The sequence below is a fragment of the Talaromyces rugulosus genome, chromosome IV, assembly GCF_013368755.1.
Source record: "Talaromyces rugulosus chromosome IV, complete sequence".
Classification (NCBI taxonomy): domain Eukaryota; kingdom Fungi; phylum Ascomycota; class Eurotiomycetes; order Eurotiales; family Trichocomaceae; genus Talaromyces; species Talaromyces rugulosus.
In genome coordinates, this window is record NC_049564.1 from 4960194 (window position 1) to 4987944 (window position 27751).

At 47.8% G+C, this 27751-nt stretch overlaps 9 protein-coding genes across 9 annotated transcripts; 5 read left to right on the forward strand and 4 right to left on the reverse strand.

The window, feature by feature from the left end:
* Window positions 1–21: 21 nt before the first annotated feature.
* Window positions 22–7242, reverse strand: TRUGW13939_08434 (uncharacterized protein; the record flags this gene model as incomplete). Its single annotated transcript, XM_035491568.1, has 14 exons — window positions 22–807; window positions 864–1007; window positions 1062–1547; window positions 1597–1649; window positions 2426–3258; window positions 3313–3435; window positions 3496–3666; window positions 3738–3908; window positions 3976–4126; window positions 4908–5867; window positions 6544–6895; window positions 6955–6996; window positions 7051–7106; window positions 7161–7242. The coding sequence occupies 14 exons, from the start codon at window positions 7240–7242 to the stop codon at window positions 22–24; spliced, it is 4410 nt and encodes a 1469-aa protein (XP_035347461.1).
* Window positions 7243–7926: 684 nt separating this feature from the next.
* On the forward strand, window positions 7927–8820 carry TRUGW13939_08435 (uncharacterized protein; the record flags this gene model as incomplete). The annotated part of the gene is made up of 2 exons (XM_035491569.1): window positions 7927–8722; window positions 8783–8820. 2 exons carry the CDS (start codon window positions 7927–7929, stop codon window positions 8818–8820), a joined length of 834 nt encoding a protein of 277 aa, XP_035347462.1.
* Window positions 8821–9992: 1172 nt separating this feature from the next.
* On the forward strand, window positions 9993–11394 carry TRUGW13939_08436 (uncharacterized protein; the record flags this gene model as incomplete). The annotated part of the gene is made up of 4 exons (XM_035491570.1): window positions 9993–10085; window positions 10152–11108; window positions 11163–11236; window positions 11289–11394. 4 exons carry the CDS (start codon window positions 9993–9995, stop codon window positions 11392–11394), a joined length of 1230 nt encoding a protein of 409 aa, XP_035347463.1.
* Window positions 11395–11881: 487 nt separating this feature from the next.
* Window positions 11882–13679, reverse strand: TRUGW13939_08437 (uncharacterized protein; the record flags this gene model as incomplete). Its single annotated transcript, XM_035491571.1, has 3 exons — window positions 11882–11912; window positions 11983–13283; window positions 13344–13679. 3 exons carry the CDS (start codon window positions 13677–13679, stop codon window positions 11882–11884), a joined length of 1668 nt encoding a protein of 555 aa, XP_035347464.1.
* A 1440-nt stretch (window positions 13680–15119) lies between these two features.
* On the forward strand, window positions 15120–16256 carry TRUGW13939_08438 (uncharacterized protein; the record flags this gene model as incomplete). The annotated part of the gene is made up of 4 exons (XM_035491572.1): window positions 15120–15447; window positions 15505–15582; window positions 15638–16152; window positions 16209–16256. The coding sequence occupies 4 exons, from the start codon at window positions 15120–15122 to the stop codon at window positions 16254–16256; spliced, it is 969 nt and encodes a 322-aa protein (XP_035347465.1).
* Window positions 16257–16447: 191 nt separating this feature from the next.
* Window positions 16448–19352, reverse strand: TRUGW13939_08439 (uncharacterized protein; the record flags this gene model as incomplete). The annotated part of the gene is made up of 5 exons (XM_035491573.1): window positions 16448–18260; window positions 18314–18555; window positions 18606–19101; window positions 19164–19276; window positions 19335–19352. 5 exons carry the CDS (start codon window positions 19350–19352, stop codon window positions 16448–16450), a joined length of 2682 nt encoding a protein of 893 aa, XP_035347466.1.
* A 498-nt stretch (window positions 19353–19850) lies between these two features.
* Window positions 19851–21365, forward strand: TRUGW13939_08440 (uncharacterized protein; the record flags this gene model as incomplete). Its single annotated transcript, XM_035491574.1, has 7 exons — window positions 19851–19895; window positions 19964–19977; window positions 20051–20093; window positions 20152–20314; window positions 20370–20680; window positions 20738–21246; window positions 21299–21365. The coding sequence occupies 7 exons, from the start codon at window positions 19851–19853 to the stop codon at window positions 21363–21365; spliced, it is 1152 nt and encodes a 383-aa protein (XP_035347467.1).
* A 546-nt stretch (window positions 21366–21911) lies between these two features.
* TRUGW13939_08441 (uncharacterized protein) lies at window positions 21912–24466 on the forward strand (the record flags this gene model as incomplete). Its single annotated transcript, XM_035491575.1, has 4 exons — window positions 21912–22030; window positions 22093–22364; window positions 22441–22979; window positions 23384–24466. The coding sequence occupies 4 exons, from the start codon at window positions 21912–21914 to the stop codon at window positions 24464–24466; spliced, it is 2013 nt and encodes a 670-aa protein (XP_035347468.1).
* A 208-nt stretch (window positions 24467–24674) lies between these two features.
* On the reverse strand, window positions 24675–26830 carry TRUGW13939_08442 (uncharacterized protein; the record flags this gene model as incomplete). The annotated part of the gene is made up of 2 exons (XM_035491576.1): window positions 24675–26295; window positions 26352–26830. The coding sequence occupies 2 exons, from the start codon at window positions 26828–26830 to the stop codon at window positions 24675–24677; spliced, it is 2100 nt and encodes a 699-aa protein (XP_035347469.1).
* Between the last annotated feature and the right edge of the window lie 921 nt (window positions 26831–27751).

Here is a 27751-nt window from a genome sequence, read left to right on the forward strand (position 1 = left end):
ATATAATTCAACATTTGAAGGTTACTCCATGTCATTTTCCTGTTCCCAGGTGCCGGGAAATATGGGCAATTTGATTCCTAGCCTGATGACTTGTGCCATGTTAATCGCTTGCTGAATACCCATCGTATTTCCAATTCTATCGAGGACTAGCAGGATCCATTCTCTAGTGGTCGGTCCAGTGCCCATAGACTTGGCCGCAATGAACAAAGGCCACAGAAGGCGGAGTGCGGCCGCAAAGATCGTAAGAAAATGTTGAAAACAGTACGAAACGCTGGTGCAAATTTCATCTGCCATCTGTTGGATGATGGCAATGGACTGAATCATCGTCTGCTGGCATTCTGCTGCCCTGTTTATTTCCCACAGACGTAACGACATTGATCTAACCATCTCATTGACCACTATGCGTGTTTGACGATAGTGGTTCCACATGGAGGCAGTGTTGACATTCTGATACACGTGGTATTTACCATTGATGGCGGGGAAATGAGTATGGTCGCCCAAGGGAGAAGGCGAGTCATCGTCGACGACAGCATACTGCCAAAATGGGGTCAGCGAAATAGCCCATGACCTTAGATTAGCATCAACGTGAAGGGATTTTTCGATGAATAACCCTAGGTTCTCCTGTAAATTATGTTCCAATTCTGCGGCATCTACCTCAGCAGACAGATTGTTGAGCTGGATTAGTATATTGTAAAAATCTTCAACTGGTTGAGATAGCGCATCCTGCTTGGCTCTTGCGACCTTCGATAATTCCATCACCCCCGATACATCATATTTCGAATGTCTAAAGAAAACGGTGCTGATTGCCTGCAAACCACAAATTAGATCAAAAGAGGAAGTCTCAAGGGGATAAGTTGACATACATTTTGTAAACGCACAAGTGTAAACAATTGTAGCCCTGTGTATGAATTCAATTGCTCTAAGCCTCGTAGCTCCAGAAGCTTCGATGCGCCTCGGACATGATTATACCAGCTATGCATCGTACCCGGAGACTGAAATGTCATCATCTATAGCCTTTATTAGAATAGGCTCTTCGGCTGCTGTTAGAAAAGAAATCTCACCTCATACAAGCTAAGCAACACCACGGATGCCAAGGTGGAGTCGGACTTTGCTGTGAGTGGGTCTTTCAGGGCAGTGTTGGTAGCAAGCAGGGCTTCGCAGTAATGCTCTCCTGTCGATCGAGTTAGCCCAGGCAACCTCTGGACTCTCGATACGCTTGCTAGCCCTACAGCCTTGATTGTGGCTTGGAGCGCACAAGACGGGTCTGTAAGCAGTATTTCCGGCAAAATGGGGAGAAACCCATGGCTTTGTAAAGAGCCAACAGAACAGGAGAAGATGTCTCGCTCATCACCCGGAACAGGTTGAGGAACCAAAGGCACCATGGAAGTTGATTGTTCCGCATGTACTACTGGCTTGCGTCTGGCTTTGGCCTTGCTGGAAACTTCCTGAGTGTGATCATGGATCCTCAAGATTTTGGGATCTCGATACCCATAGCACTCTTGGTTCACCCTCAGGCATTGCCCACATGATGGACGGCGCTGGTCACACTAGTTGTTACTGATCAGCCATTTGTCGCCCATTCTCTAGAGCACTCACGCACTGCCAGCCGCCGCTTCCGGCATAAAGCACAGCCCAGAGCAGGCTTTCCTCTGTAAACCATAGCCCTAGGTTGAAAGGAACTTCCCTGTAGGGTAACGAGTTCGCATGGTGAAGTGTCGGACGCTAGCTCGCTGGGGGGTTTTGCTTGGCTTTTTAAAGCCAATTTAAAGCCAGCCCAAATTACCGAACAAACGCCAGGGGAGGCGCCAGGGCTGATTAGGCTGGATGCTTACAAGTCAGCTTTTCAGCCCCGAAATTTCGCTGTTTTAACCATGTTTTACCTAGTGTGTTCCGAAGAGCATACCGGAGACGGCTAGCACCTTGGCTACTAGGAATAATAAGGTTCAGCTCGATCTCTTCTTAGTACGTACGTAGTTCTACCGAGTCAATATTAATAGCATTGTTATCATTCAGGTGGAATTTTTGTTGCAGTACAGTAATTATTTATAATAATGCAAGAACGGAACTTTTCATAACTAGAGCACAATAAAACATTTAACACCCAGCAGCAAAATACGTTGTATACTTGATCTTTAAAAAACAATAAAAATAAAAAATGAAGACAAGAAATTCTTATTCGTAAATCGCAATCAACACTGGTCCCAAGAGTCAACTTGCGTGTTTCCCCAAACATCCACCCCGTCCATGAGCACCATGCCCATGCCAGACCAAAGATGCGTCGCCATATGGCAGTGCAACATGAAGGGCCCCGGATTCTCCACAAAGTACCGCACTGCGATCCAAGCTATTCCCCTCGGTGAAGTGACAAAAGTGTCTCTATATAGCGGTTGATCTAGAAAGAAACTTTCTGGACTTTCAGCTATACCTTCATCAATGGATGACCAGTTAAAGGTGCCTTGTGCGGAGCCGATAAGGAACATCTTGTTCGAGTGCTTGTGAATTGGGTGAGGGGGCTCAAGGGGCGTCACTGTTGGATCTTCAATGCTAATCTGGAAGACAATATCAACCCAGGTATTGTTCCGCGTGTTTATTTTCAGCGCATTTGCGATTTCACTGGAAGAAGGGTTGTAGATGACGGGCTCCATGGAGCCAAGGTTAGCAGGGAGAAACCCGGTGCCATCCAATGACCACTCCCAAGATGAGTTAATACGGGACAAGTTCAGGAGGTAGAAGTCATCGGCCTGTTTCGCAGGATACACTGGTGGGAAAGGTGGGAGATGGGAAACGTTTAGGGATATCACGTCAGAAGAAGTCGGTTGGCCGCCGTAGTTAATGTATGGGGTTGATACTCTTGTGCTGTGCTCTCCTCCGGCATATCGAAGAGTCGCATAGCCAGCAACAATTTGATTACCACCGTCGTTAGCGATGGTTATATTGTAGTTCGCGGGCTCCTTGTCGAGTTTGATAAAAACAGAGTAACGTTCGCCATTGTACAGTTCCAAGGTGTGCGCATACTGTGGCTCGATATATCGACCATCAACCTCATACACCCACATTGGATGTTCATCGATGGAAACAACGAGGGCTTTTTCACTGGCACCGCCGATGAAATTGAGACTGGCCCATCCGTAAGCAGGGTCGACCTCTACAACGGCTGTAGGCCCATCGCTGGCAACACAACCGTCATTAAGCCTAGGGGGTAGATTGTCAGGCTCGTGTGGCCAGTGACCCTGAGTGCCGATAACAAAAGGAAGGCATCTGTTTTTGTTGATTAGCAACCGATTTTCAAAGGATGATGCTACCAAAAAATACCCTTTGTCAGTGACGGTGGTGTTGAGAACCTCTTTGACGGAGGGGATTACCAGCGAATCCAACACATCTTCGCCAGGACAGTAGACAGAACCTTTTCCTTGGATGAGGACGCTGTCGGAGCAACTTTTTCATTGATGCGAATTAGAACCTCGGAAACTGAAGAAAAACCAACGAAACACTTACAAAATATCGTAACCAGTTTGTTTCATTGCATCCATATACTCAAATGAAGTGTATTGACTCCAGTCAGACACCATTATGAGCTCAGCATATTTCTCGGCGTTTCGAATACTCTCCAGTTCTGCCGTATCGTTGGTAATCATCGAAAATGGGTTTTCTCTCTTTGGAGATGGCCTATTAAATCAGGCATACTTTAATTAGTGATACGATGTTGATTGAATCAACGACAAATTAAAGAGCCATACCTAATTTGTATAGCACCATAAAGTCCATCTTGAATGGTGGCCATATCATGAGAATGGTACCAATATGTTCCATATTGCGTCGCGTGCCACTGGTAGTCGAATGTATAGTTGGACTGGATAGCCCATTGCGTGAGGCCGGGCACGCCGTCTGACCACGCCGTGTGTTTTTGTCTGAAACTCCAATTAGTTTCCAGTCCATAACACTTTCTGTATTCACGTAGAGAGGGTCTTTTTATACTCAATTCCATGAAAATGTACTGTAGTGTTGAATGGCAGGTAGTTATTCACTGTCACCGTAACATCATCTCCCTCGTCAACGACAAGAGGAGGTCCCGGAAATTGACCATTGACAAAGATCATTTCCCGTTGTTGACCATTGGGTGCACCGACTTCCCATGTTAGATCGAGATTGAAATGGACACAGGCGCTATGTGCGAGAGTTGCCAGGCCCGTTAAACATAGTACTTTTCTGGAGACGGCCATGATGCACGCATGTATTGATACAGATCAAAAAGGCACATCTAAGTAGGAAACAGAAATCCAAAAAAGAGCATCTGCTGGAAAATATTAATGGAAATGTAGAGTTAACAAAAGCCTGTTGGCCTGGGTATCACGTCAACTGACAAGGATAAGGATGAGGGTAATAATCCAAAGAATGAAACTTACAATCTAGTGGGTTAGATGTGCTGTCAGGATTTGATTATTCTTCATCTAAGGTGAAGAAAATGTAAACAATCCAAATCGAGAAGGCGGTACGTCGTCCCCTGCATCCAAGGGGCATTCCGCTACAAGCACGTCCCACAACTGTCCTATGAAATCGTTTGATTGCGACCTTCTTATAGATAGAAACCCCTGTGGTGGAGAGATAACTCTGGCATAACTCGTCTTTTTGTTTTTATTCTCTTGGCACGTGTTTGATAAGAGGATCAACATACCACCAACAGACTGCTATTATGTTAGACGCGTGGCCAATCAAGCCCTAATCCGCAGGACCAGCTACACGATACAAGAAAAAGGCAGCTTCAAAGCATAGATAATCTTTAATTTCGATAAACACAATTAATTAAACCATACTAAATTCTCGATAAGCCATTACTCATAACCCATAATTGAATCACTTTCCACATCAAAATATCGGAATATCAGAATTTCCCGTTCACAGATTAATACCAACAATCTTAGCTGGCTCAGAAAATACTCCATTAACAGGAGCGGTCTGACCACCATTCGTCGGAACATACAAGGTAGGGTATTTTCCATTCTGCATGAAGAGAACTGTCGTGGGTCCAGCAATAAGGGTAGAGTTGATACCTCCCTCAATCGTCTTCCTTGGGTAATCTTCATCTTCAAGGTCTACCGCGACGACCGAATTCTGTCCCAAAGTTGCCATATATGCCACACTTCCATCTGGTGTCAAAGAAAATCCATCAGGTATCAAAGTCTGGTCATTGAAAAGGATCTCGACCGGCCCAGTAGCTGTTCCTTCTTCTAGGTCGACGGGCACCCGTCCAAAGACCTTGTTTTGGGTAGCCGTAAAGTATAAGTATTCATCGTGAGATTGTAAATTGTTGACTCCAGCTAAAGCATGATCTTGTATGGTGATCGAGTAGTCGCCCGAAACGGTGTCCAATTTGTAGATAGCACCTTGGCCAGCATCTGCAATCAGGACAAGGGTTGAGTTTCGTCGTTTCTGGAAAGTATGTATGCCATGGAGAAATTGGGCCTCTGGAATCTTCGCGATTAAGCTTGCTGAGCCGTCATTGTTTGAATCCAGCTGCACTTTCCAGACTGAAAAGGAGCCAGGCTCCGGTTTGAGTGTGGCAGTGTCCAAATTACCCGCAGTCACAGCATAAACATCATCGTCAAGTCGTGATAGACCAATCACGCTGCCCACATCTGGAATAGTTGCAACTTGATCCGCCGTGCATTCGTCGACGTTGACGGCCCATACTTCAGGCACATCAGTCCGAGTGATCACCAGGTCGTTGTTTGGACGGCTAACGATGTTCGAAATCCAAGAACCGTTGTCAGGAAACTGATATACAGTGTAAACGTCGGACGCGTAACGCTGGAAACCGGGTTTGTTGGTGGCCAGAGTCAGTGACGGCAAGGCTGCCACGACGAGACTTGCTAGCAACATATACATCATGTGCTGTGATATCGTAGCCGACAAGTAGGGCAATGGTAAATTTCTGGATAGGGCGGGCCTACTCAAAAAGACTAAGAGGTGCACAGGATCAGAAGGGAAGAAGCAAACTAAACTTGGCAGATGAGAATAACCACAGGGACCAGTTTAGAGTCTACATCTAGGTCTTGGTCCGAGCACTAACATTCTTTTGTGAAAGGGCTGAGTAAAGGCTCCAACAAACAATTTCCTTGAATTTGTGGTCTGGTCGTTCGAGACGCTGTCCAGGAATGCTGTTTTTCCATTTCACATTTTTTTCGAGTTTCTCATTCCGTCGGGGGTAACAAGGGATGATCAGCAAGATTGACCTTGTCTAACAAGAAACATTGGATGTGCAACGCATGGCGTGTCAAACTGATAACCATCATGTCGTTGAGTTTCACTTATAAATTTGTTTGTTTGTGTTTTTGTTTTTTTCGTTTCCGCCTAGAGGTTAGTTATAGAAATTTTGTCTCCCTACGCGAGAGTCCCGACTATCAATGATGGTAACTTTCTGGCTACTCCGCAAACTTCAGTATTTAAAACTAAAAATATTTTACGTGAAATGGTTACTATGATACTGATTGATGTTCAAATGTTGTTCCGAGTTTGTATAGAGAAAGGCCGCTGTCTAGTAATGACAAGCTTGGAAAACTTCTTCGAATCGGTCCTCGTTCCATCTGACGGTCGGCTTCAGGCCTGCAAATTTCCAAACACCATTTATTTTGCGATAGTAATGCTCGTTTGTTGCATGGCTATGTCCCTTGAGCTTGACCGTCTTCAGATTTCCGTCGGTGTAAACCTGATGGGCGGCACGCAACTGGTGGTGACCGATGACTTCGGTGTCTGAAACTTTTTCCCACCAAGTAGCACCGAGAAGGTGTTGAGTCTTAATGGCTGGATCTCCTAGGAAACCTGGGTCTGTCACCATAGCCATGTAATCTTCGGCGTCCATCGAGTCCCAGCGACCAAGGGCGATTTGGGTATAATCAACCTGAGAAACTACTATCAGTTTTCGTTTTGATTTATAATATCAAAGTGCTTCATCTTTACAGTCAAAGTAGGAGCAATGATGTCCCTAAGGCGTTCCCAATCCTAAGTCGTTGTCAGCGCAATGTGGGCATTGAGTTATGCTATGAAGGAGCATACCTTGGAGTCGTAGCTATCAGCCCAGTCAAAGACAACCTTTGACAGTTCAAGATAATCTAGAGGACTATGAGTTAACTGCATGTCGACCAGAATAACTTGTATGAAATTACCTTGGAGGCTGATATCCAAATTCGGTTGCTTTGCGCTCACAAAGGGCGAGGATTCAGCATCGGATTTCAGAGATGGGGCCATGGTGAGCAAAATCGAATTTTAGCAGTGGTAAAATTTTATTGATGAAGTAAGAACTCTACGTCAATAGATACAGAAATCTGCGATAGAAGCAAATTAGCCTCACATAAGGCTTTCTCAATTACGTACACTGCGCTACTTGCAACGGATTCGTACAATCAAGTCCATTCATAGAAGGTTGCTTACGTGAATTCAGGTTTCCTTCACTCCTTGCATTCCATGGTTCTGCAACCGTGGCTTGACACGACTAAATAGGCCCAGCTAAGCCCAAATCCAATAGCCCTGGAATTCTCGGTGAAATCATTATTTCCCCCGGATCTCAAAGCACAGGTATGGATTGGAAGTGCGAGTGTAACAATAAATTTCCGAAAACGGATGATCTTTTTCGGCGGCGAATTCTACTGCAACCATGATACATTCGCATTTGAAATTCGATCCGTGGACAGGATAACCCTTAATACTTCAACAGATTGAGCGATACTAAATATAGGATTACTAGATTCGGTCTCACCGTCTTCAGGGCTGCGATTGTTTACTAGGGGAAAGAAAAATACATATGTAGTAGTACTTACTACCTAACTAAAATCCATAAATATACAGACATACATACCTATTTTTGATTTTCACGGTTTTTTAAGCTAAAATTCCTGACCTTTCTCATACACTACGCCCTTTCTATTCGCAACGATGGTCCTAAACAACGGAAGCAACGGCTCTAACGGTCACAACATGGAGGCCATCCCCAAAACTCTTGTTGGAAAAGTAGCACTTGTTACTGGTGGTGGTCGCGGTATCGGCGCTGGAATTGCCCTAGAATTGGCCAAACGAGGCGCCTATGTCGCCGTCAATTACTCTACTAGCGCTTCCTCTGCTGAAGAAGTTGTCCAGGCCATTGAAGATGCTGGTTCCCGCGGTGCTGCCTTCAAGGCCGACCTTACCATTGTTGAGGAAATCGAGGGCCTTTTTCGCGCTGTTGTGGCTCACTTCGGTCGTATTGACATTGCAGTATCCAACTCCGGCCGTGAGAAATTCAAGCCGCTAAGCGAAACCACTCTTGAGGACTTTAACGAGGTGTTCGACCTTAACACACGGGCCCAGTTCTTTGTCGCCAAGGCTGCTCACAAGTATCTCGAGCAAGGCGGACGGCTAATTCTCATGTCGTCTATTGCCGCCGGGGTGAGTGTTCCTGGCCATGCCCTGTATGCTGGCAGCAAGTCCGCCGTTGAGGGCTTTACTCGCTGCTTTTCTGCAGATTTCGGCGAGAAGAGGTGCACAGTCAATGCGATCGCGCCAGCCGGAGTCAAGAGTGATATGTGGCTAAAGAACTCCTGGAGATACGCACCTGGATGTGACAAGTCCTCCTCTTTGGAAGATATTGAGGCGGCGTTGGCCAATGGCAGCCCTTTGAAGAGATGCGGTGTTCCGGCCGATATTGGAAGAATTGTCTCTTTCCTCTGCAGCCAGGATGGAGAATGGATCAATGGTAAGTGATCGTTGTAATAGAACTTCTTATTTTTGCTTTTGCTAATGAGTTTTAATCTAGGCCAAATCCTTCCGGCCAACGGAGGTGCAAACATCTAAGAAGATTCTACAGCTGGAGTTAACCTAGCATCGTTTGTTTTGTAAATAGAAGTGATTTCTCTAGTTTTCCACTCAAATACATTATTCTAATAGAACCTTGATGTCATTTTCATTACATCTACTTGTCTACTTGTATCCGTAGCCATACTCTACTTATACTAATGTAACGTAGGGCGTATGTACGCTGTCTCGTCCTGAAGTTGCAGATGTAGTCGGTGAAACCCTAACTTCTTACCCACGACCAAGCAAGCGCATTAGAATGCTACGTACCTCTAAAACAACCGAGACACTGTAGAAGCCAATCCACGCATAGGGAGGTGGGCGGGTCACATTCCAGTAGACGTCGTACCGAGACATGCCACACATGAGAGACACTTTCCGTTTTCAGCCATTCTGACAGGATGTAACACTTGTCCAACATTTCGATGAGAAAAGTGGCCAAATTTTCTTGTTTTCATAAACTTGCGCTAGGCGCGTTTCTAGAACTTAGCTAGAGTAGTTGGCGTTCTCGCCCTCTGCCAAATGCTGATCTAGCTGACTAGGGCTGCTATCGGAAACCCTAACTGCCATTCTCCTTGCTTTGATCTAGGAAGGTGGGCAAGTCATGGGCCACCGGATTAGAACGAGCGGACTTGACAAGTGGCGCTATTAGAACCTGTGATTCTTTATTCTATTTTAGCATTTTTTTTCTTAGCATCTCTAGTCCTAAACCATGGCTGATGTGTCAAGCTGATACGTCCGGACTCCAGCGGCTTCCTTCCATGTAGACTAGCGCTAACGAGATACGGAACGTCCATAACATATCATTACTTTTTACGAAATAAAGAAAGCATCACAAACTTTGAATAAGTCAGGTCTAGTTAAGGTCATACTCACTTACAAATAATGCCCAAACTCGGGTAAGTCGCTAATTTGATCCCGGTGAAAGTAGACATAGAAAAGCCGGTCTCATCCTCACCACCCAGCCTCCTCGATTCCCACCATGCATACCTTCGATGTTAAATTTTCTGCACACGGCAGCTCGCACCCGTATTGTCTGGGGCTAAATATAGTAACTAACAGTACTATTCTTGTTTATATTACATATACATGCTGTCGGTTGGCTCTATTGTTATGCCCACCACTTTTTTATCTTCCTCCCCACAAATAACCATTCTCAAAAACTAGCCAAGATGACAAACTGGATCCTCGGTGACAAGTTCTACACCGTCTACCCACACAAGAACTCCATCAAGGGTTTGTGGGAGTCCAAGTGGAAATTTGCTGTATGTGTAAACAAATAACCCAATATGCTCAGTTCAACACAAGCAAGGATACTAATTTTTAGACAGTGTTCAAAGTCCATCTATCCTTTTCACGATGGCTCGATTGAGGATTTTGAGCCCATCTTCGAGAAGCTCATAGCCGAGAACATCAACGATGCTTACACTGATGATTACACCAGCGCCTTCCTGCCTGTTGCCAATGCACTTGAAACCAAAGCCCAGGAAGCGATGCAAAATGGCAACATCGAAAAGGGAGCCGAGTACTATCGCCGTGCAGCTGTAGTTTATCGGATTTCTCGCTTCCCCTACGTTAGCCCTGCCTCGGCGGGCACAAAGTCAATCAAGCGCCTTGCCTTTGAGCGTCAGAAGAAGGCCTACGTGGCCGCTGCATCAACCTGGGCACCTGCCATGAACGAGGTCGTCATCCCACACAAACGTCGTGCTGGCTCAGATGGCGCTTCGATTCCTCTTCTTGTTCGCGTGCCCGAACACGCCACCGCCAGTAAGCCGGTCCCCGTGGTGTTGATCATGACCGGTCTCGACGGCTACCGCTGCGACAACTCCCAGCGTACCCACGAGATTGTCGGCCGCGGATGGGCGACTGTGATCTGTGAGATTCCCGGAACAGCAGACTGCCCTGCTGACCCCGCGGATCCTGAATCTCCGGATCGTCTCTGGAACTCGGTGCTGGAGTATATGGCTTCTCGGCCCGAGTTCGATATGAGCAAAGTCGCTGTTTGGGGACTCAGTGCCGGCGGATTCTATGCCATTCGGGCAGCCTCGATGCATGCAAAATACCTCTTGGGTTGCGTGGCCCATGGACCAGGATCTCATCACTTTTTGAGCCCGGAATGGTTGGAAAGAATTGATGATCACGAATATCCTTTCCTGATTACCCCTGCCATGTCTGAAAAGTATGGCTTCAAGAGTGTTGAGGACTTCAAGAGAAATGGGCAGAAAAAGTTCTCGCTCGTGGAGACTGGTGTTGCCGACAAACCATCTTGCAGGCTTCTGCTCCTTAATGTGAGCTCCTATTGTTGTGTTTTAATCTTTTCAAGAGACTAACATACAATTTAGGGGGTTGATGATGGCGTTGTTCCCATTGAGGACTGCCTTGTCTTGTTCAACCACGGAACTCCTAAAGAGGGACGGTAAGAAATCATTTTCCTCCTCCACCTTCTCCCAATGCTGACACATGTGTAGATTCGTTGAAAAACTTCCACACATGGGCTACCCTACTAGTCTACCAGTTGCCTATGACTGGCTTGAGAAACTATTGGCCGGTTCTGAGCAATGTCTGAAAAACTAGGCTCGTTTGCTTTTCAGACACAGCAGGCTCTAAGTGGAGACGGATACAAATGTAGATTTTTCAATGTTGTTATTAATAGTCTTAGTGAATGGGTAAAGAAAAGTTTTGTGCACCAAATATCCAAAGTAATGTGGGTTTATGCCTATTCAAGTAGCAGTAGTAGTAGTAGTAGTCAAGTTTATTGTCTGTATGCAACCTTGGGCTATGACAGACACCCCAACTAGAGGCCCAATTTATTATACATGAGTGGCCTTTTTAGGGCTACATTTGTTCAAATAATCTTAAATGCCTATTCAAGCTTAACGATGAGCATTGGACAAAGTGTTTTGCAACATGAATCAAATATTCCACTTATTTTTGTAAATAAAATGTCTTGCATTGAAAATAATAACTACCCCCCAGCCCGCATAATCGTGTATCCCACTAATCAAGCCCATTGAGTGCTAACCTCCAGCAAAATCGGCATGTCACGCTCCCTAGTTTGAACTTAGGGGAATGTTGGTGGAGGATAAGCAGCCCTAACGAGATTATGTTAGTATCAACCACAGCCCAAAAGGGAGGAGAAAGAAAGAGGATGGTGTTACTTACCCAGACTCCCCAGAGTAAATGTAATTATTTGCCCCGGTCAAATCCAACCCGCGGTTTCCGGCGGCGTTTCCATACGATGGCGAACCATATGCCTCACAAACCTCTAGATGATCCACAGGGGCAAACATATCTTGGAGTTGGTCTGGTGCTTCGATGATTGTTGCTACCAAGCCTGAAACAACATGCCACTCAATATGGCAGTGCAACAACCAGATTCCCGGGTTATCTGCGCGGAAACGAATGACGGTGTGTCCAAAATTCTGCACCATAATAGTATCGCGTCTCATCGGTGTAGAAGATACATTGGCAAAGTAACCATCGAATGCGCCACCATCAACATCAGAGCGTTGCAAAACTTGAAATTGATGGCCATGCAAGTGCCAGGGGTGTAGATTGCCATGGTAGTTGTTGATGACGACCTCGACGACATCGTTATGCTTGACAACAATAGGATTGACTTGTCCATAAACTTCCGGGTTGGAGTAGTATTTCGCGCCGACCGTCAACGCAGTGTAAAGCGTTGGAACTTGCTGGGGCATATATGTTTGGCCATTGACGGAAAATCGCGTGATATTGTTGACAGTTGTCTGGCCGGTGCTCAACACGATTTGATGATCAACAGGCTCCAGAATAGGCTCTTGATCATATGGAACGAAGCTGACATCGTCGACGAAATCAAACTCGTTGAGGACAGGTGGTTCTGGCAGGGGTAGAGACTCGTCGTAAACAAGCCAAGCAGTGGCGTTCGGATTGTAACCATCAGGAATTGCCCGGTTTTCGTATACAAACATCATGTTTATATCCATGGTGTCCCAGAATGCATAGTTCTTGCTTGCGTCCGCTTTAGTCTTGATAAGGACGCCAAAGCGCTGACCAGTAGCCACGCGAACATTCCTTTCGCCAACGGAATATGGCTCTACATAGACGCCATCGACCTCGACCACAGTCATTTCATGATCATCAAATAGGAACGCATGCCCGGGCCAGTTTCCAACGCATATTATACGGACATAATATGTCTTGTTTGGCTCAACTTTGAAAATCGATTGTGTATAATCATTTACCAACACAGCATCAGGGATCGGCTCTTGTCCATGTTCAGTTTCTGAATTTTCGGGTGACTGATACGAGTCGAGGAGTTCTGGCATCTGCTTGTGGTACCAATCCGACAGCAGAACCGTAAACTCGTCATCGTATTCAAAGGGTGGGCTCGGGTCGTGAACAATCAACGCTCCTCGCAACCCATCGGGATATTGGCCCATGTTGTGTGAATGGTACCAGTATGTTCCAGGTTGATCCGTCTGTTTTGACAATAATCAATATCAATTTCACGGGAATTTCTCACTCACTTCTACACTTACTATGAAATCGTAGCGGATTATAGAGCCAGGAGCAACGGGGCATTGGGTAACCCCAGAGCTACCATCCATGGTTGCAGTCATGTACTGGTGCATACCGTGCCAGTGAATACCAGTTGATTGATTCCCCAAGCTGTTTTCGACGTCGACAATGAGCCGGTCACCGACGTCGACGTCTACCTGGGGACATGGCCATTCACCATTGATGCCGATGACCGGTCTTTCGAATCCATCAGGGGCGGCATTGACCCAAGTAATATTCCAATACAAGTAAACATCTTTGGCGGCGGCAAACTGGATGATGCCAGAGAAACAGAGAATTAAAATAGGGACATACATTTAAGCTGCCTTATCCAAAAAAAAAAAAAGAATGACTGTTGGTTAGTAAAAACGAACGACAAAACGAAATGACTGGAAAGAAAGAGATCGCGTTCCACAACAAAATCGAGAAAAAACTAAACGAACGTAGGCCGAGAGATTGAACTATTTATTCAAAACCCAAAACACCACGAGGTTATCGGCTGTGCGTCTGGTCGTGTATTGTTTATGCAAAATTCCGACGCGAAAGCGTATCCTTGGGAATGTACCTTCAAAACATCCATATCAGTGACCCTAGTCTGTAAGGAAAAGAATTTTTCAAGCCAACCTCGGGAAGACAGTAGCCAATAAGTTGTGAAGTTTTGAGCAAAAGAACGATGCCCCTTGCGTCGTCCAGAAAATCCGCAATGATCGATCGAGGTCTCCAGGGCAGATCGGCTAGTTATACTTTCCCCTGCCCCAATATTATTAATACCAGTACCCATTCTTTCATAAGCTACACTGTCAATACCTCGAAGATATAAACCATAACAGTTGAGATATCTAGTTTCCACACCAAGCGGTGACAATTACTGCATGCATCGCTTTAGCTAACCGATACCCACTCGCTTCTTGTATACCATTAGCCTCTATAGTATAACATACCTCTAATAATAGTAATTGAGGAAACTAAAGAAGGCGAGCTAGCCATTGCCCAATAGTATTTTAGATATGTTAATATGCAGACTACCTTGGTTCCGTTTCCGGCTTGCCCCTCGACGGTAACCGGTTTCTTCAGGGACTAATTTCCGCTTTCAATAATACATATGTAATTGGAATGTTATTGTTATCAGGGACAGAATATTTCAATGTTATTGTTACATACACTGGCGGATTTGGTTGGTAGTTGATCCTTTGGCACTTTACGGTTAAGCTTCAGACAGCTAGATAGTTTAACAATTATAGTAATTCATATTCACTCATAAACTATAAATTAATATAAATTAATATCACTTAAAATAAAGACAAATAAATCCATAATATTTAGATTTTAAAACTAATATTTAGAAAATTCTATATATTAACTAATTACTGTCAACTAAAATATAATTCAAGAAATATATAGTCTGACGGTACCGATACAGTATCAATTGACCCACACATTTGCAGTACAGACCAGCTAACACCTAGACCTCTAAACCACCTCATTTTCCTAGCAGTGTTTTGTGTACTACGTAGCTTCTACACCGGATTACAGCCCAAAAGCTAACTGAATTGCTTCATTGGAAAAGCAAAATCCGCGCCGGAAAGAAAGCCGGGATACATGTATGCCCCCCCCGCACCCGTATATTTATCCGTGTGGGCTATGGTGTCAACACGACCCATTAATAATCAAGTAATCGACGTTAATTACGAAAATTCTCACAAAAGCACACAGAGTACACACATACACATCTAGAATATTGCACGATATCAACCACAATGGCTCCCGTTGACCTCCCTCCATTCGACAAACTGACCCTCGACCCCTCCGGTCCCAAAGGGAATGCCTGGGGTCTCTTCGGCAAAGACAATAGCCTCGGCATGCTCAATCTGCTCACCCCAGATGTCGTGCAGGCTGCAGCGAGTGAAATCAAGGACGGAGACCGCTTTGGGCTGGACTGGAAGCTCAACGCCCTCGGGCAACCGTCCTTTGGCAGACAGCCGTTTCACCAGAAGATCGTCTCCAAGGCGCCCAGAACCATCAATGATGATGTTTTGACCTTCAACACTCAAGGGAGCACGCAATGGGACGGATTCAGACATTTTGGTTTGTGTTTTCCGGCATGTCTACACTATAGCTTCTTCCTAACGTCGAACAATGCAGGTAACCAAACACACAAAGTGTTCTTCAATGGCACGACGCAGCAGATGATTGAGACCAGCGATATCTTAGGTATTGATTGTAAGAGAACCACACTCCTCCAAGCAAATTCCATGTAAGACTAAATGGTAAACAGCCTGGGTAGAAAAGGGTGGCGTTGTTGGACGCGGCGTACTCATTGACGTTGCGTCTTACGCCGAACGCAACAACATCACTTTTCCTGCGTTTGAGTCCTCGGTAATTCCACTAGATCTCGTTAAACGCGTCGCAGAAGAAGAAAATGTCACCTTCAGGCCAGGCGACATCCTCTTTATCAGGTCCGGATTCACAAAGGCATTTGAGAGCCTTGCCGCCGACGAGGCGACTGCAGTCGGCCGTCGAGAAGTGGCCAAATATGTTGGCATTGAGTCGAGCGAGGCAACTCTTAGATGGCTTTGGGAGAACCAGTTCGCGGCTGTGGCAAGCGACGCAGTCGCCGTCGAGACCTCGCCTGTCGATGGGCCCCAGATCCCTCAAGAATGGTCATTGCATCAGTGGTGTTTGGCTGGCTGGGGCATGCCGCTTGGCGAGATGTTCTACTTGGAGAAATTGGCAGCTCACTGCGCGGAGAAGAAGCGGTGGTCCTTTTTCTTTTCGAGTGTACCGTTGAACGTGAGTTTCCTTTTCATGCCTTGGGTATTTCCGTTGCTAATGCTTTTCGCGTACAGGTCCCTGGTGGTGTCGCGAGTCCACCAAATGCTGTTGCCATCTTTTAAGAGACGATTAGAGACGGGCAGGTTATGGGAGGCCATTGTGAAACTACATAAGCGCGATGATCGACTTTTGATATCCATTGACCTATATTCTATATATATACATGAGAATTCAATGAAAATGCACACTTTTTAGAGACCATCCAGGTATCGACCGTTAACGCCCGCCAAACACAGAATGCAAGTTGTGTTAATCACTCAAGTCCCATCCATTCGCCTGATTCGCTGTCGCTAGCATCAGCCATGTCATGATCGACAGGGGCGCTCTCATCAATTTTCAGAACACCGTTGGTCTTTTTAGGGCCGAGGATCGGCTGTGAAAGAAGATAATCCAGATCGTATAGGTTTCGTTCTGTGAGCCTTTTGAGACTTTCACGGAAATCATCTAGAACTCTCTGCAAGGCCCTCAATTCCGGGGCTAATTCCCCACCATGCTCCTTCAGATATCGACCGTGCACACTCAGCATTGATTCGATCCAAAGCAGGTTGAATTCCAGGTGCGGTGTCTCATCCGTTGAGAGAGCAATAAACCGAACAAATCGGGGGAGGTAGGTTTGCGGAATGGAGCGGACAATGTGAGGAATGTCAACATGTGGAATACTTTCGTACACCGTCCGAATGAGGGGCGCCTCATTCAGACGGAACGCCATGACAAGGGCTTTGAGGTAGGACGCATCGTCTGTTGAAACTGCAGACGAAGCTTTCTTGGCTTCCTGGAGAGTGTCCAGGATAGAATCTGGAGTGATATTGATGTCTAGGTCAAACGGGTCAAAAACAAATTCCGTGTCAAGGCTGTAGATAAGAAGGCCCTCCGTTGTCGCAGCACAGAACGACCGGCCAGTAGGCGAAAATGAGACAGCTGAGACTCGGATTTCTGGCCTCGTCTTTCGTGCTCCAGCATCACCGCGCTTTGCACCAGGTAGACTGCGATCAATACGGTCTTCCAGGTCAGAAGCTTCACCGGTCTCGTCAATCAGGTCTTGTGGTCCCGCTTCTGTCATGTTTTTGCTATTCAAGTACTCCTGAGTGCCGTCGATGGACGTGTTCACAGAGACCGTATATTTCTTAACAAGGGAGCCTGTTGTCACGTCGTACAAGCAGATGTATTTGCTATTGCCTCCGGCCAGCAAACAAGATCCATCGGCACTGTATGTGATTCTCGTGAATGATTTTGTTCCTTCAACATTAGCAGCTGTTCGTCGATCAGAAACTTTTCTGCCGCCAGAAACATCCTGGCGTCCTTCGATGGAGCTCTCTTGGACGGCGTCAAACACATTCCAGAAACTTAGTTGGCCGTCAAGTGTGGAAGCAGCAATCTGTTTGCCATCTGGTCTGAAATCAACACTGAGAACATCAGTCTGTAGCTGCAGTGGTTCACTAGTTTGCGATCGCCCGAAAATGCTCCATATACGAACGGTCCGATCCCAGCTACCGCTAACGAGATTGCTTCCGTCGGCAGCAAATGATAGCGACACAACAGGTCCTTCGTGGCCGGCCAGACGGTCGAGTAATTGACCAGTCTGTACGGACCAAATATGGATGTCAAAAGAATCCTGTGAGCCGGCACAAACAACTTCTCCGCTCGGATCTACCGCCAAGGAAGTAAATCCGAGCCTGGACGGGGCTGTGAATGTTCGGAAATTTCGATATCTGATAAGGTCCCATGCTCTTATGGAGCCGTCTAAGGATGATGTGTAGAGCACGTTTCCCTTTTTAGAAAATCTGCAATCCGTAACAGCGGCTGTGTGTTCTGTGAATGTCACTATGCAAAACCCAGAGGCAGTATCCCACACTTTGATCTTGCCATCGTCGGCAGTAGTGATGACTCGTTGTCCGTCGGCAGAGTAGACAAGCGCGTTCAGCGAGTCTAAATGCCCTTGCTGCTTTAAGATGTACGACTCTGATTGCCATTCCCAAACAAGAAGTTGACCATGCTTGGAAGATCCAAATGCCAGCCACTCGCCCGACTTGTTGATGGTGACAAAATCGATATTGCTTTGCGATACACTGATCATAGTCAGTATGGAAGAACGCCGTTTTGCACGAGCGGGACAACTTACCTCAGCATATGGATATTGTTGAAGCCCGGCACTTCATACAGCCCAAAGAGGCCGTTGGAGAAGCCAACGACTAGTAGATTGGTCTTGGCATGGAAGGCGGCGCACTTCAATTTGGCATCGTTCTGCATGAAGAAGTCCTTTTTCATAATTCTCCAGCGGGCATCGCGTTCCGTTTCGTCTTCCAGCCTTTTTGTGGCATACTCCCATCGGAAGAGAGCGCCATCTTCGCTCACGGTGAAAATCTATTGCCGAGTCAGCTGCGAGTCCACACAAAGCTGGCGCATAGTCCTACAGATTCCTGATCGGCGGCAAAAAAGGCAGCCTTGACTCCCTGACGATGTCCTGCAAGCGTAGTCGGCTCGAATCCATCTTCGGGGTCCAAACTCCACACGCGGGCGGTCAAGTCCTTTGAAGATGTGAGGATGAATCGAGAATCGCTAGACCATTCAATATTCTGGATTGCGTCAAAATGCCCCGCCAGTTCTCTGTGGAGGACGAAGGGTGCAAATTCAAGTTCTCCACCAGCGTCGGTCCCGGGAACCGACGGAGTCTGCCATAATTGCAATCGCCGTCCGATTCCAACGGCGAAATGGAGGCCGGACGGGGAAAACTTGAGCGCATCGACGGAGCCCTTGAAGGACATGTGATAAATGACAATGCGTCGCTTGAAATTGGTCAAGACAGCGTGGCCATCTTCGTCGACAGTGAGAAGCAAGTTCCCCTGCGGGTTGAGATCGAGTCGGACGATGTTTTTGCGGTGGAAGAGGGGCAGAGTGTAGGATTTATTGCTGCGGCCGTGTTAAAAATAAAAAAAGAACAAAAATATTGAAGAACAAAAGTGTGGACGTACTTGACCAAGTCAAAAACAGTGACCCTGTTGCCTACGGGCGACAACAAGCAGGTGCCATCGGGGTTGAAGAGCAGGTTGCCTTTGCCATAGACAGTGCCCAAGAGATTGGAGAACTGGCAAAACGGTTAGCCCGACTGCGGCATTGGCTGTGGCAGGGATCGCAGTGCTCACCTTGAAGTCCGTCTTCATTTTTCCTCTTGTCAAATCCCACTACTCAGGCTGCATGTCTCGGCGGCTGCGAATCTGCAGATAATAATTTTGTGAAGCTTTTGCAGGGCCGGAACGATAAGCAACAGTTAATCCGGCCGGTGAGCACGACGCTAGTCCATTCCGGGGCAAGCGCGGCCCGCGGCCTGTGCCTTCCCGACGAGCAGGAATAGCGGCATCTGATTGGCTGCTGGACGAAAAGCCCCACCGGCGTTCAGGGGCTCCGACGCTGCACTTGCCCGACTGGCCCAGGCAAGAGTCAAGGCCAACAACTGCCTGAGCCTGCGCTATCGATCATCTCCATCTTTCTTTGCTTGAATTTCCCCTGCTCGCCATCCTCCTCTGTCTCTCTGCCTCTGTCTTCCTCCGCCAGCTGTGGTGCCCCGGCTGTTCTGTCTGTCTGTCTAATCTGACGACGCTGCTGTGATTTTTGTTTTGCCCCAGGTGATATAGACACCACTCGCCAGCTCGAAAAAAAAAATGGCCCCCTCAACTGAGACTCCCTCGCCTATTGGCATTGCCAATGTAAGTCCATGTCCTGATGCTAATGTGTGAAATCCACGGATCAATCGCTAACATAGACATTGATGTAGCTCCCCAACCAACGGTACGTGGAACGCGGCGTGTTTCGAGGCCTTTTTGTGCTGGTGGATCTTTGGAGTTCTGACTTGATACAATAGCCACAAGATTGTCGCGAAGCGGGGAGCAGCTTTCACAATTATGGTACGCCTTTTCCATGCAAGTGGTATATGTTGTTGCAGTAATTGATTGACAAGTGTAGGTTGCTGGCGAATCCGGGTTGGGAAAGACTACCTTCATCAACACCCTGTTCTCCACCACCATCAAAAACTATGCCGACCACAAGAAGCGACACGCCAAGCAGATTGACAAGACCGTTGAGATCGAGATTACCAAGGCCGAGCTGGAAGAGAAGTTCTTCAAAGGTGCATCTCAATTTATATGGAATATAGCTCCCAGTTACTAACTACCATCACCCAGTCCGCCTTACCGTTATCGACACCCCTGGATTTGGTGACTACGTCAACAACCGCGATTCGTGGCAACCCATTATTGAGTTCCTCGATGACCAGCATGAGTCGTATATGCTGCAGGAGCAACAACCCCGCCGAACGGACAAGATCGACCTCCGTGTCCATGCCTGCCTCTACTTCATCCGCCCCACCGGCCACACCTTGAAGCCTCTTGATATCGAAGTCATGAAGCGTCTGAGCTCCCGAGTCAACTTGATTCCCGTTGTCGCCAAGGCTGACACCCTCAGCCCCGCTGACCTGGCTCGCTTCAAGCAGAGAGTAAGTTTGGGGGGATATTTCCGATGACTGTCTAAAACTCAGACTAATTTGATCCAGGTTCGCGCCGTTATTGAAGCCCAGGGTATTAAGATCTACCAGCCCCCGATCGAGGAGGACGACGAGCATGCCGCTGCCCACGCCCGCAGCTTGATGACCGCCATGCCTTTCGCCGTGATTGGCTCCGAGAAGGATGTTAAGAACAACGAGGGCAAGGTCGTCAAGGGCCGTCAATATGCCTGGGGTGTTGCCGAGGTTGAGAACGAGGACCACTGCGACTTCAAGAAGCTCCGCTCCATTCTCATCCGTACCCACATGCTCGACCTCATCCACACGACCGAAGAGTCTCACTACGAGGCTTACCGCGCCCAACAGATGGAGACAAGGAAGTTTGGCGAAGCGCGCCCACGCAAGTTGGACAACCCCAAGTTCAAGGAAGAGGAAGAGACCCTTCGCAAGCGCTTCACAGAACAAGTCAAGGTCGAGGAACAGCGTTTCAGACAATGGGAGCAGAAGCTTATCGCGGAGCGCGACCGCCTCAACAAGGACTTGGAAGCTACCCACGCAGCGTACGTTTTCCATGCCCCTAAATACATGAATGACACATCTAACCATTGGCAGTATCAAAACCCTCGAGGGCGACTTGGAAACAATGCAAGGTTCTACCCGGAGCCACGGTCGTCGTTAGGTGTTTCTAAGTTATTACCCCTTTTTCGGAACTACGCTTTGGCCGTTAATGTCAGCACTCTTTTCTATTTGCGGAACCTTCTTCTCTTTTGGTGTGATCTTTCAATGAGCGAACAAAAAGTACTGAACCTTCCGGACCAGACGACGCCCGGCCAAGGAACGACGCTGACTGTTTTGGTTTGGTAATTCCTGTTGAGTGATGGCCTCTACTTTTCTCTACCTACTACATAATATCCCTTCACTAGTGTCGTAGCGTGCCAATGCAATTTTAATCTCGTCTGTGTGTTCTGTACATGTTTGAAAAAAGTAGAATCTTAAGATGCCATAAATCAGCACCGTAAATTCATGCCAATAGCACTGACTGTTTGGTACTAGAGATGATTGATGGTCGAAACTGATGGTCTGAGCTCCCGGCCGCCGTTGTTCCCCACCGCATCGGATAAGCTTCGCGCGCCGCAGCAAGAACAGCTTCAAGACAGCTTTTCCGGGTCCTCTCTTGAACACCGTGGTGCTTGCAATCAATCGTCTCTTAATCCATTGCTTCTCCATGCCATCTCCTAGCCAATTTCCCCACCAACATGCTCACACGCTACGAACTCACAGTGGTAAGCCACTTCCACACTTTATTCTACCAGATGAACTTGAGCTGACCACCCGCCAGGTCCCGTCAATACGGTGACATTTTCCAGTTACCCAGGGACATATGTCCTGACCGGCTCTTCTGATAGAGCTGTTCACATATCCCGCGCTCTGCCCAGCTCCAACTCGAACTCCATCGCCGAGACCACCCAGCCCATCCAACGGTACGAAGCACACGGGTATTCCGTCCTTGACATCGCCGTCAGTGCAGACAATTCCCGGTTCAGCAGTGTCGGAGGAGACAGACAGGTGTTTCTATGGGATGTCGAGCAAGGATCTACAGTGAGGAGATGGGCGGGCCATACGAGTCGGGTCGAGGCTGTCCAATTTGCCGGTGAAGGGGATTCCGTCGTCGTGTCTGGTGGGTTTCCTCCTGGCGAAAAAAATGATGAAAATTGGAAGCACTAAATACTTATCTCTCTCCTTTCGGAAAATAGGAAGCGCTGATACTACGATCAATCTATGGGACGCAAAATCCAACTCGATCAAACCTATCCAGAGCTTGACTGAAGCCACGGACACGGTCTCTTCGGTTCACGTGCACATGCCTACGTTCTCGATTGCCAGTGGGAGCTACGATGGAAGAGTCCGAATCTACGATCTTCGCATGGGCCGGACGACTGTGGATGTGATCGCGCATCCCGTCACAAGCGTTCGCTGCTCAGCGGACGGCAACGCCGTACTCGTTTCTAGTTTAGACGGCCGCATTCGGATGCTGGATCGCACAGACGGAAAACTGCTCAAAGCCTTTGGTGGAGAGGAGGACCAGGCCGAAAAATATGGACAGTCGCGATACTTGAACAAGTCGCTCCGAATACGCTCTGTCTTTGCCAAAGCTGACGCCGTGGTTCTCAGTGGCAGTGAATCTGCAGACATGGACAGTAAGCAGGGGACCAGCCAGGCGTCGGTGTTTGCGTGGGACGTCTTGAGCGGAGATGTTATTGCTACAGTTCCTGCTGGAGAAGGAATCAAGGTGGTAAGCTGTGTATCGTGGAACGAGGCAGGAGGGTGTTGGGCCGGAGCCTGTGCAGACGGTGAGTTTCCCCCCCCCCCCCTGGGACCAACACAAGACGAGACTAATACACCTTGTGTAGGCACTGTGAAAATCTACAGTTGATGGATAATTTCCACCGTTGCTATAAGCGTCAATATAATCTGGAACGCTAGCGATGGCAGCGTCGGATGTCGAGTCAAGCCGGCCAACCACCGCACACCGCCACATAACGTGCATTTGACTCTACGCTATTCAGTCTCGCAGTTAGGTCCTGCACGGGCACGTTAATTTATCGCTGCGATCCATGCTCTACTAGAAGATGCATGAGCTGCAGATGATTGAGCGTGTATAAATAAGTCCCGTCTTAGCCTTTCACCTCGTGCTAGAAACCGTCACAGTTCACCATGCATCTACAACAAACCATACTTCTTTTGACAGCTGCTCTGGCTGTGTCCAGTGCAGCATCCTCCAATGTCACTGTCTACCGGAATGAGTCCTTTGTTCTCGGTAACAAGCTTCCGGCATCCCACGCGACGTCCGATGGAAGTGACATTGTGAATCTCTTCTTCGGACTGAGTCGGTCGACAACCTGGAAACTCATTTCAAAGACCAAACTCGAGGGAGACACCGGCGAGCCCGAGGGCATGGTTCGCGTGGGCGACGACCGTCTTTTTGTTTCGTCCGGACAGTGGACCGTCCCGACAGAAAAGTACAACGAAACCATCAATGGCACCGATCGCACACCAGGCGCTGGATTTGCGCATCTGGTCATCTACGACCTTCAAGGGCAGCGGATTGCCAATGCCTCACTTACCGCTCCTGGCGATATCGAGTACCACGGTGGCGGCGTCGACTACGACGGCCGTTACATATGGATCACTCTTGCTCAGTACAGACCCAACACCACGGCCACCATTGCGCGAATCGACCCTCTCACTCTAGACCAAACCCGTTTGTTCCGTACAAAGGATCACAATGGCGGTATTGTGCACGACACCATCACCAATGAACTCGTGACACTCAACTGGGGCGGGCGAAACGCAACTACATGGTCTCTAAAAGAATACCCAAAACGCTTCACCCCTCTTCCAGGATTCACACCCCCAGTCCGCAGCGTTGCTACATCGAGCTTTTTTGTCGATTACCAAGACTGCAAATTCCTGGGCCACCACGCCATCCCCAGCCTCATGACAACTCAAACTCATCATCACTCTTCGAGCACGTCTCTTCGACCCATCATGCTCTGTGGCGGCGTGGCTACCCTTGGCGAGTACAATCTAGGTGGACTGGCACTTGTAGATTTGGAGACAATGCTGCCACTTTGGGAAGTGCCGATTTCCTTGACGAGTGATTTGGGGGTATCGCTGACGCAGAACCCGGTGGATGCGCACGTTGTGGACGGGAAATTGAGGGTTTGGTTTTTGCCGGATCAGAGGAATAGCACGTTGTATATTTACGAAGCGCAGTGAATATATAGACCTCTGTGTGTAGTTGAGTACATAGAAAGGAGCTCTTCTCGTGCACAATGTGTGAAACGTGATAGTGAAAAGCAATGTTGATGTCAGTTTATATAGCGATCTATTTATGATTCGTACACCTCGTAAATGATTGTAACCACCCCTGCATACCCAACCGCAAAAATCCTTCAATTCTATTCTATTCAATTGCAAGCAAAAATTATACGTACGGGTCAGGCTTCTTCTGCGGAGGCGGTCCAATCCACCGACCATCCTTGAGCCAAACCCCAGAGCCTCCATAGTGGCCCGTTGACGAGCCTCTCATAAACGCAAACCGGAAGAAAAGATCTTGTGGTTCGCCGTAATCTTCATCATTAATATGACGCGCTTCTTGTGGTTGATCGACGTCCATGTCGAGCCCCGTGTTGATCAACTCCAGTCCCTCGGAGCCGTGTCGGTGCCAGGTGAATTTCCCCTTGCGGTTTTCATCAAGATAGCCACGCCAGCGTTCAACATCGTTGACGAGGATGCTGATTCCGTCGACGCCGAGACGGCCCATTCGTTCATATTCCCAGAGGTCGAATGTGATGTTTCCGTTGCCGTAATAACGACTCTCGTCCCAGAGACGTAGCGACGGGGCAGGTTCTAAACTGATGGCAACGGATGAATTGGTGATATTTGGATATGATGCGCCCCACCATCCTCCGGGGGTTGTCGGGTCTTCGCCCAGTGCCGCGGGTGTCTCGATGATGGACGCGAAGCCCCAGCGGGCGACGCCATTGATGAATAGACCTAAAAGTAGACCCTGGTAGATTACCGAGGGGCGCGTTGGGATCGCTGTTCCCGGTATAAGTAGCATTGCAAGGATGTAGTGATGGATTCGAAGTCGAAGTCCCGGTAACGCTAGCAAGAAAAGGATGCCAGCCACAAAAGATATGTAGACCTTGAGATAACGTGGCATCAAGCCCGCTTGCCGAATGAACCACGTTTGGGTCAGAACAATGGTGAGGATGATAGTGACTACTATTCCGAGTGCCAACTTGGCACCGGGTTGGTTCTGCAGATCGTGTGGCGTGAGTCGTTGGAGTGGGATCCAGAGAGCAAATGTATAGTTGTTCAGAGCGCCAATAAATGCAGGGGTTAAATATAAGATCGTTTTCTCCAGTTGATACCCGGGACTGGAGAAGTTTCTCAGCAGTATACGAGCTGCGTAGAGATATAGTACGTATGCTATGAACGAAGCAGGAAGCACGCGTGATAATAATAGCGAGAAGAGGTCTGTGAGTGACCCCATGTTAGGTGGGTCGGATACCACGCCGACGTGGATAATGAGTAAGCCAAAGGTGCTGAAGAAAAACACTCCAGGCGAGGTTGTGAAAATGGAGATGAGCGCCACCGCCGCAGTGGTGATGCCGAGCAGTAGCCATCGAGGATCCGAGGGGCAAGTGGCCTGGGCAGAAGAAAGCGGAACAAAACTAAACGACTTTGGAAAGGTAGATGTGAATTCAGTCGAAGTAAATCCGTTTTGTGTAGATGCTGGGAACGAATGTGCAGCTCCCTCCAGTTTCACCACACCACATCCACCGCCTGCATCGGTGACCACGCCAGCGTGTATGGCGGCTTGGCAAACAAAACTATCTGCGCGATAAATACCAGGCTCAGAAGAATTCGACTCGGGTCCGCCAATAATAAGGGGCTGGTAGTTGAGCGTCTGATTGCCGACAGTGCGTTCGTCGAGGAGAATCAGAGACTTGCAGTTTGCCGGACAACGGAAAGCAGAAGGCGAAGCCTTGAATGGGCGGCAACCATTGCCATTCAGGCCGCAGCTGTTCCCAGAAGACCTATTTCTGTCAGCCATCACGGGAGCTCTGGAAAGGCGTTGTACCATGAAACATACCAATACGAAGAAGCGCAAGAGATGGGCTGCGGACGGCCGTAGCCTTCAATATTGCCGGACGTGTTCGATTTGACCAAAATCAAGAACCAAGTCAGAAACCAGATAAAATATATAAACAGTAATGCCGCTATTTTGCGGGGCTTTGTGTGCGCATAGTGGTCGAAGAGCTGCACAGGGAGCTCTTGTATTTTTGGAAAGAAAGGTCGAAATCGCAAATCATGCGGGGGATCGGGGCCTTTAACCCAGCGAGCCGTCGCGCGGGCAGCTTTTCTCAGTGGCAATGGAACCCAGCTCCAATGAAACGAGGCTGATGACTCTCTGAGCCAGACTGGCATACGAAACGTCGTCCCGGAGCTATAGGTCTCGCCCTCGACGCGCAGAGGATGCACGGGGGCATCTGGTTCCTCGCTGCTCTCATCATCAGTGAGGGGAGGGGCAACAAAGAGCCTCCTCTCCTCATCGCTGTTCTCTTCGATCATGTCGGCCAGAATGTGAGTGATGGAGAGAGAAACATTGACTATAGACTGCAGGCGTTCGATGTATGCAGGCAAGGAGTGGGGCCGGCGCGCACCTGCCGGGAGCCGCGGAACTTGGGCGAGAAATCAACAAGCTGATATACTCGCTACGCAAGGAGAAGAGCAAAAGAAACAAAATGAAAGACTAAAGTATAAGAGCAAATAATACTAAATAGGATTACAAAAGTAAAATCCTGTGAACGGCGAAGGCGAATAAAGATGGTAGAGCAGATGACTAACCCCGGACAATCTGTAGATCCGCTCCGGCAGTGATGGGCCAATCAGCGGCTCTCAGGCAGCAACCCCGCCCCGCTGCGTGCCAAAACGGGCAATATTTATTTCTACTCTGTACATAGGAACTAGAATATTATTAAATAATATTAATAGTATTTAAGAATAATGTATAATATAATCCAAGTGTTTGACGCACTAGAGAAGGCCAGATATAGGAACTATACAGGCTAGGAAGGGTATAATAAATAGCATTAATTAGCGTTCTTATACTTTAACTGTATTCTATTGGACGATTGACATTGATGACATTTACAATGATTGGTTTAATAGATTAATATTTTGAGAAGGGGGGAGAGAACGTTTGAAAGAGAGAGAGAGATAGATTGAGGGAAAGAGCAGCAGGAGGAAGGAGGAAGGAAGGACCGCTCGGGGCACTCAGACGTTCCTTCCCCCGGCACATGCCTCTCCCTAAGTATCTATTGTAGACCTCCTCCACTTCACTTCTACAACTTTGCTATAATCTTCGTCGTTCAAGAACGTTGAACATCAACATCGGCGCTATCAGACGTTGAGAACGGCGCCACGTGTGAGAGACCCACCAACGAATCACTGCGCGACACTGCAAGAATGCTCAGATCGTTCTGCATGGAA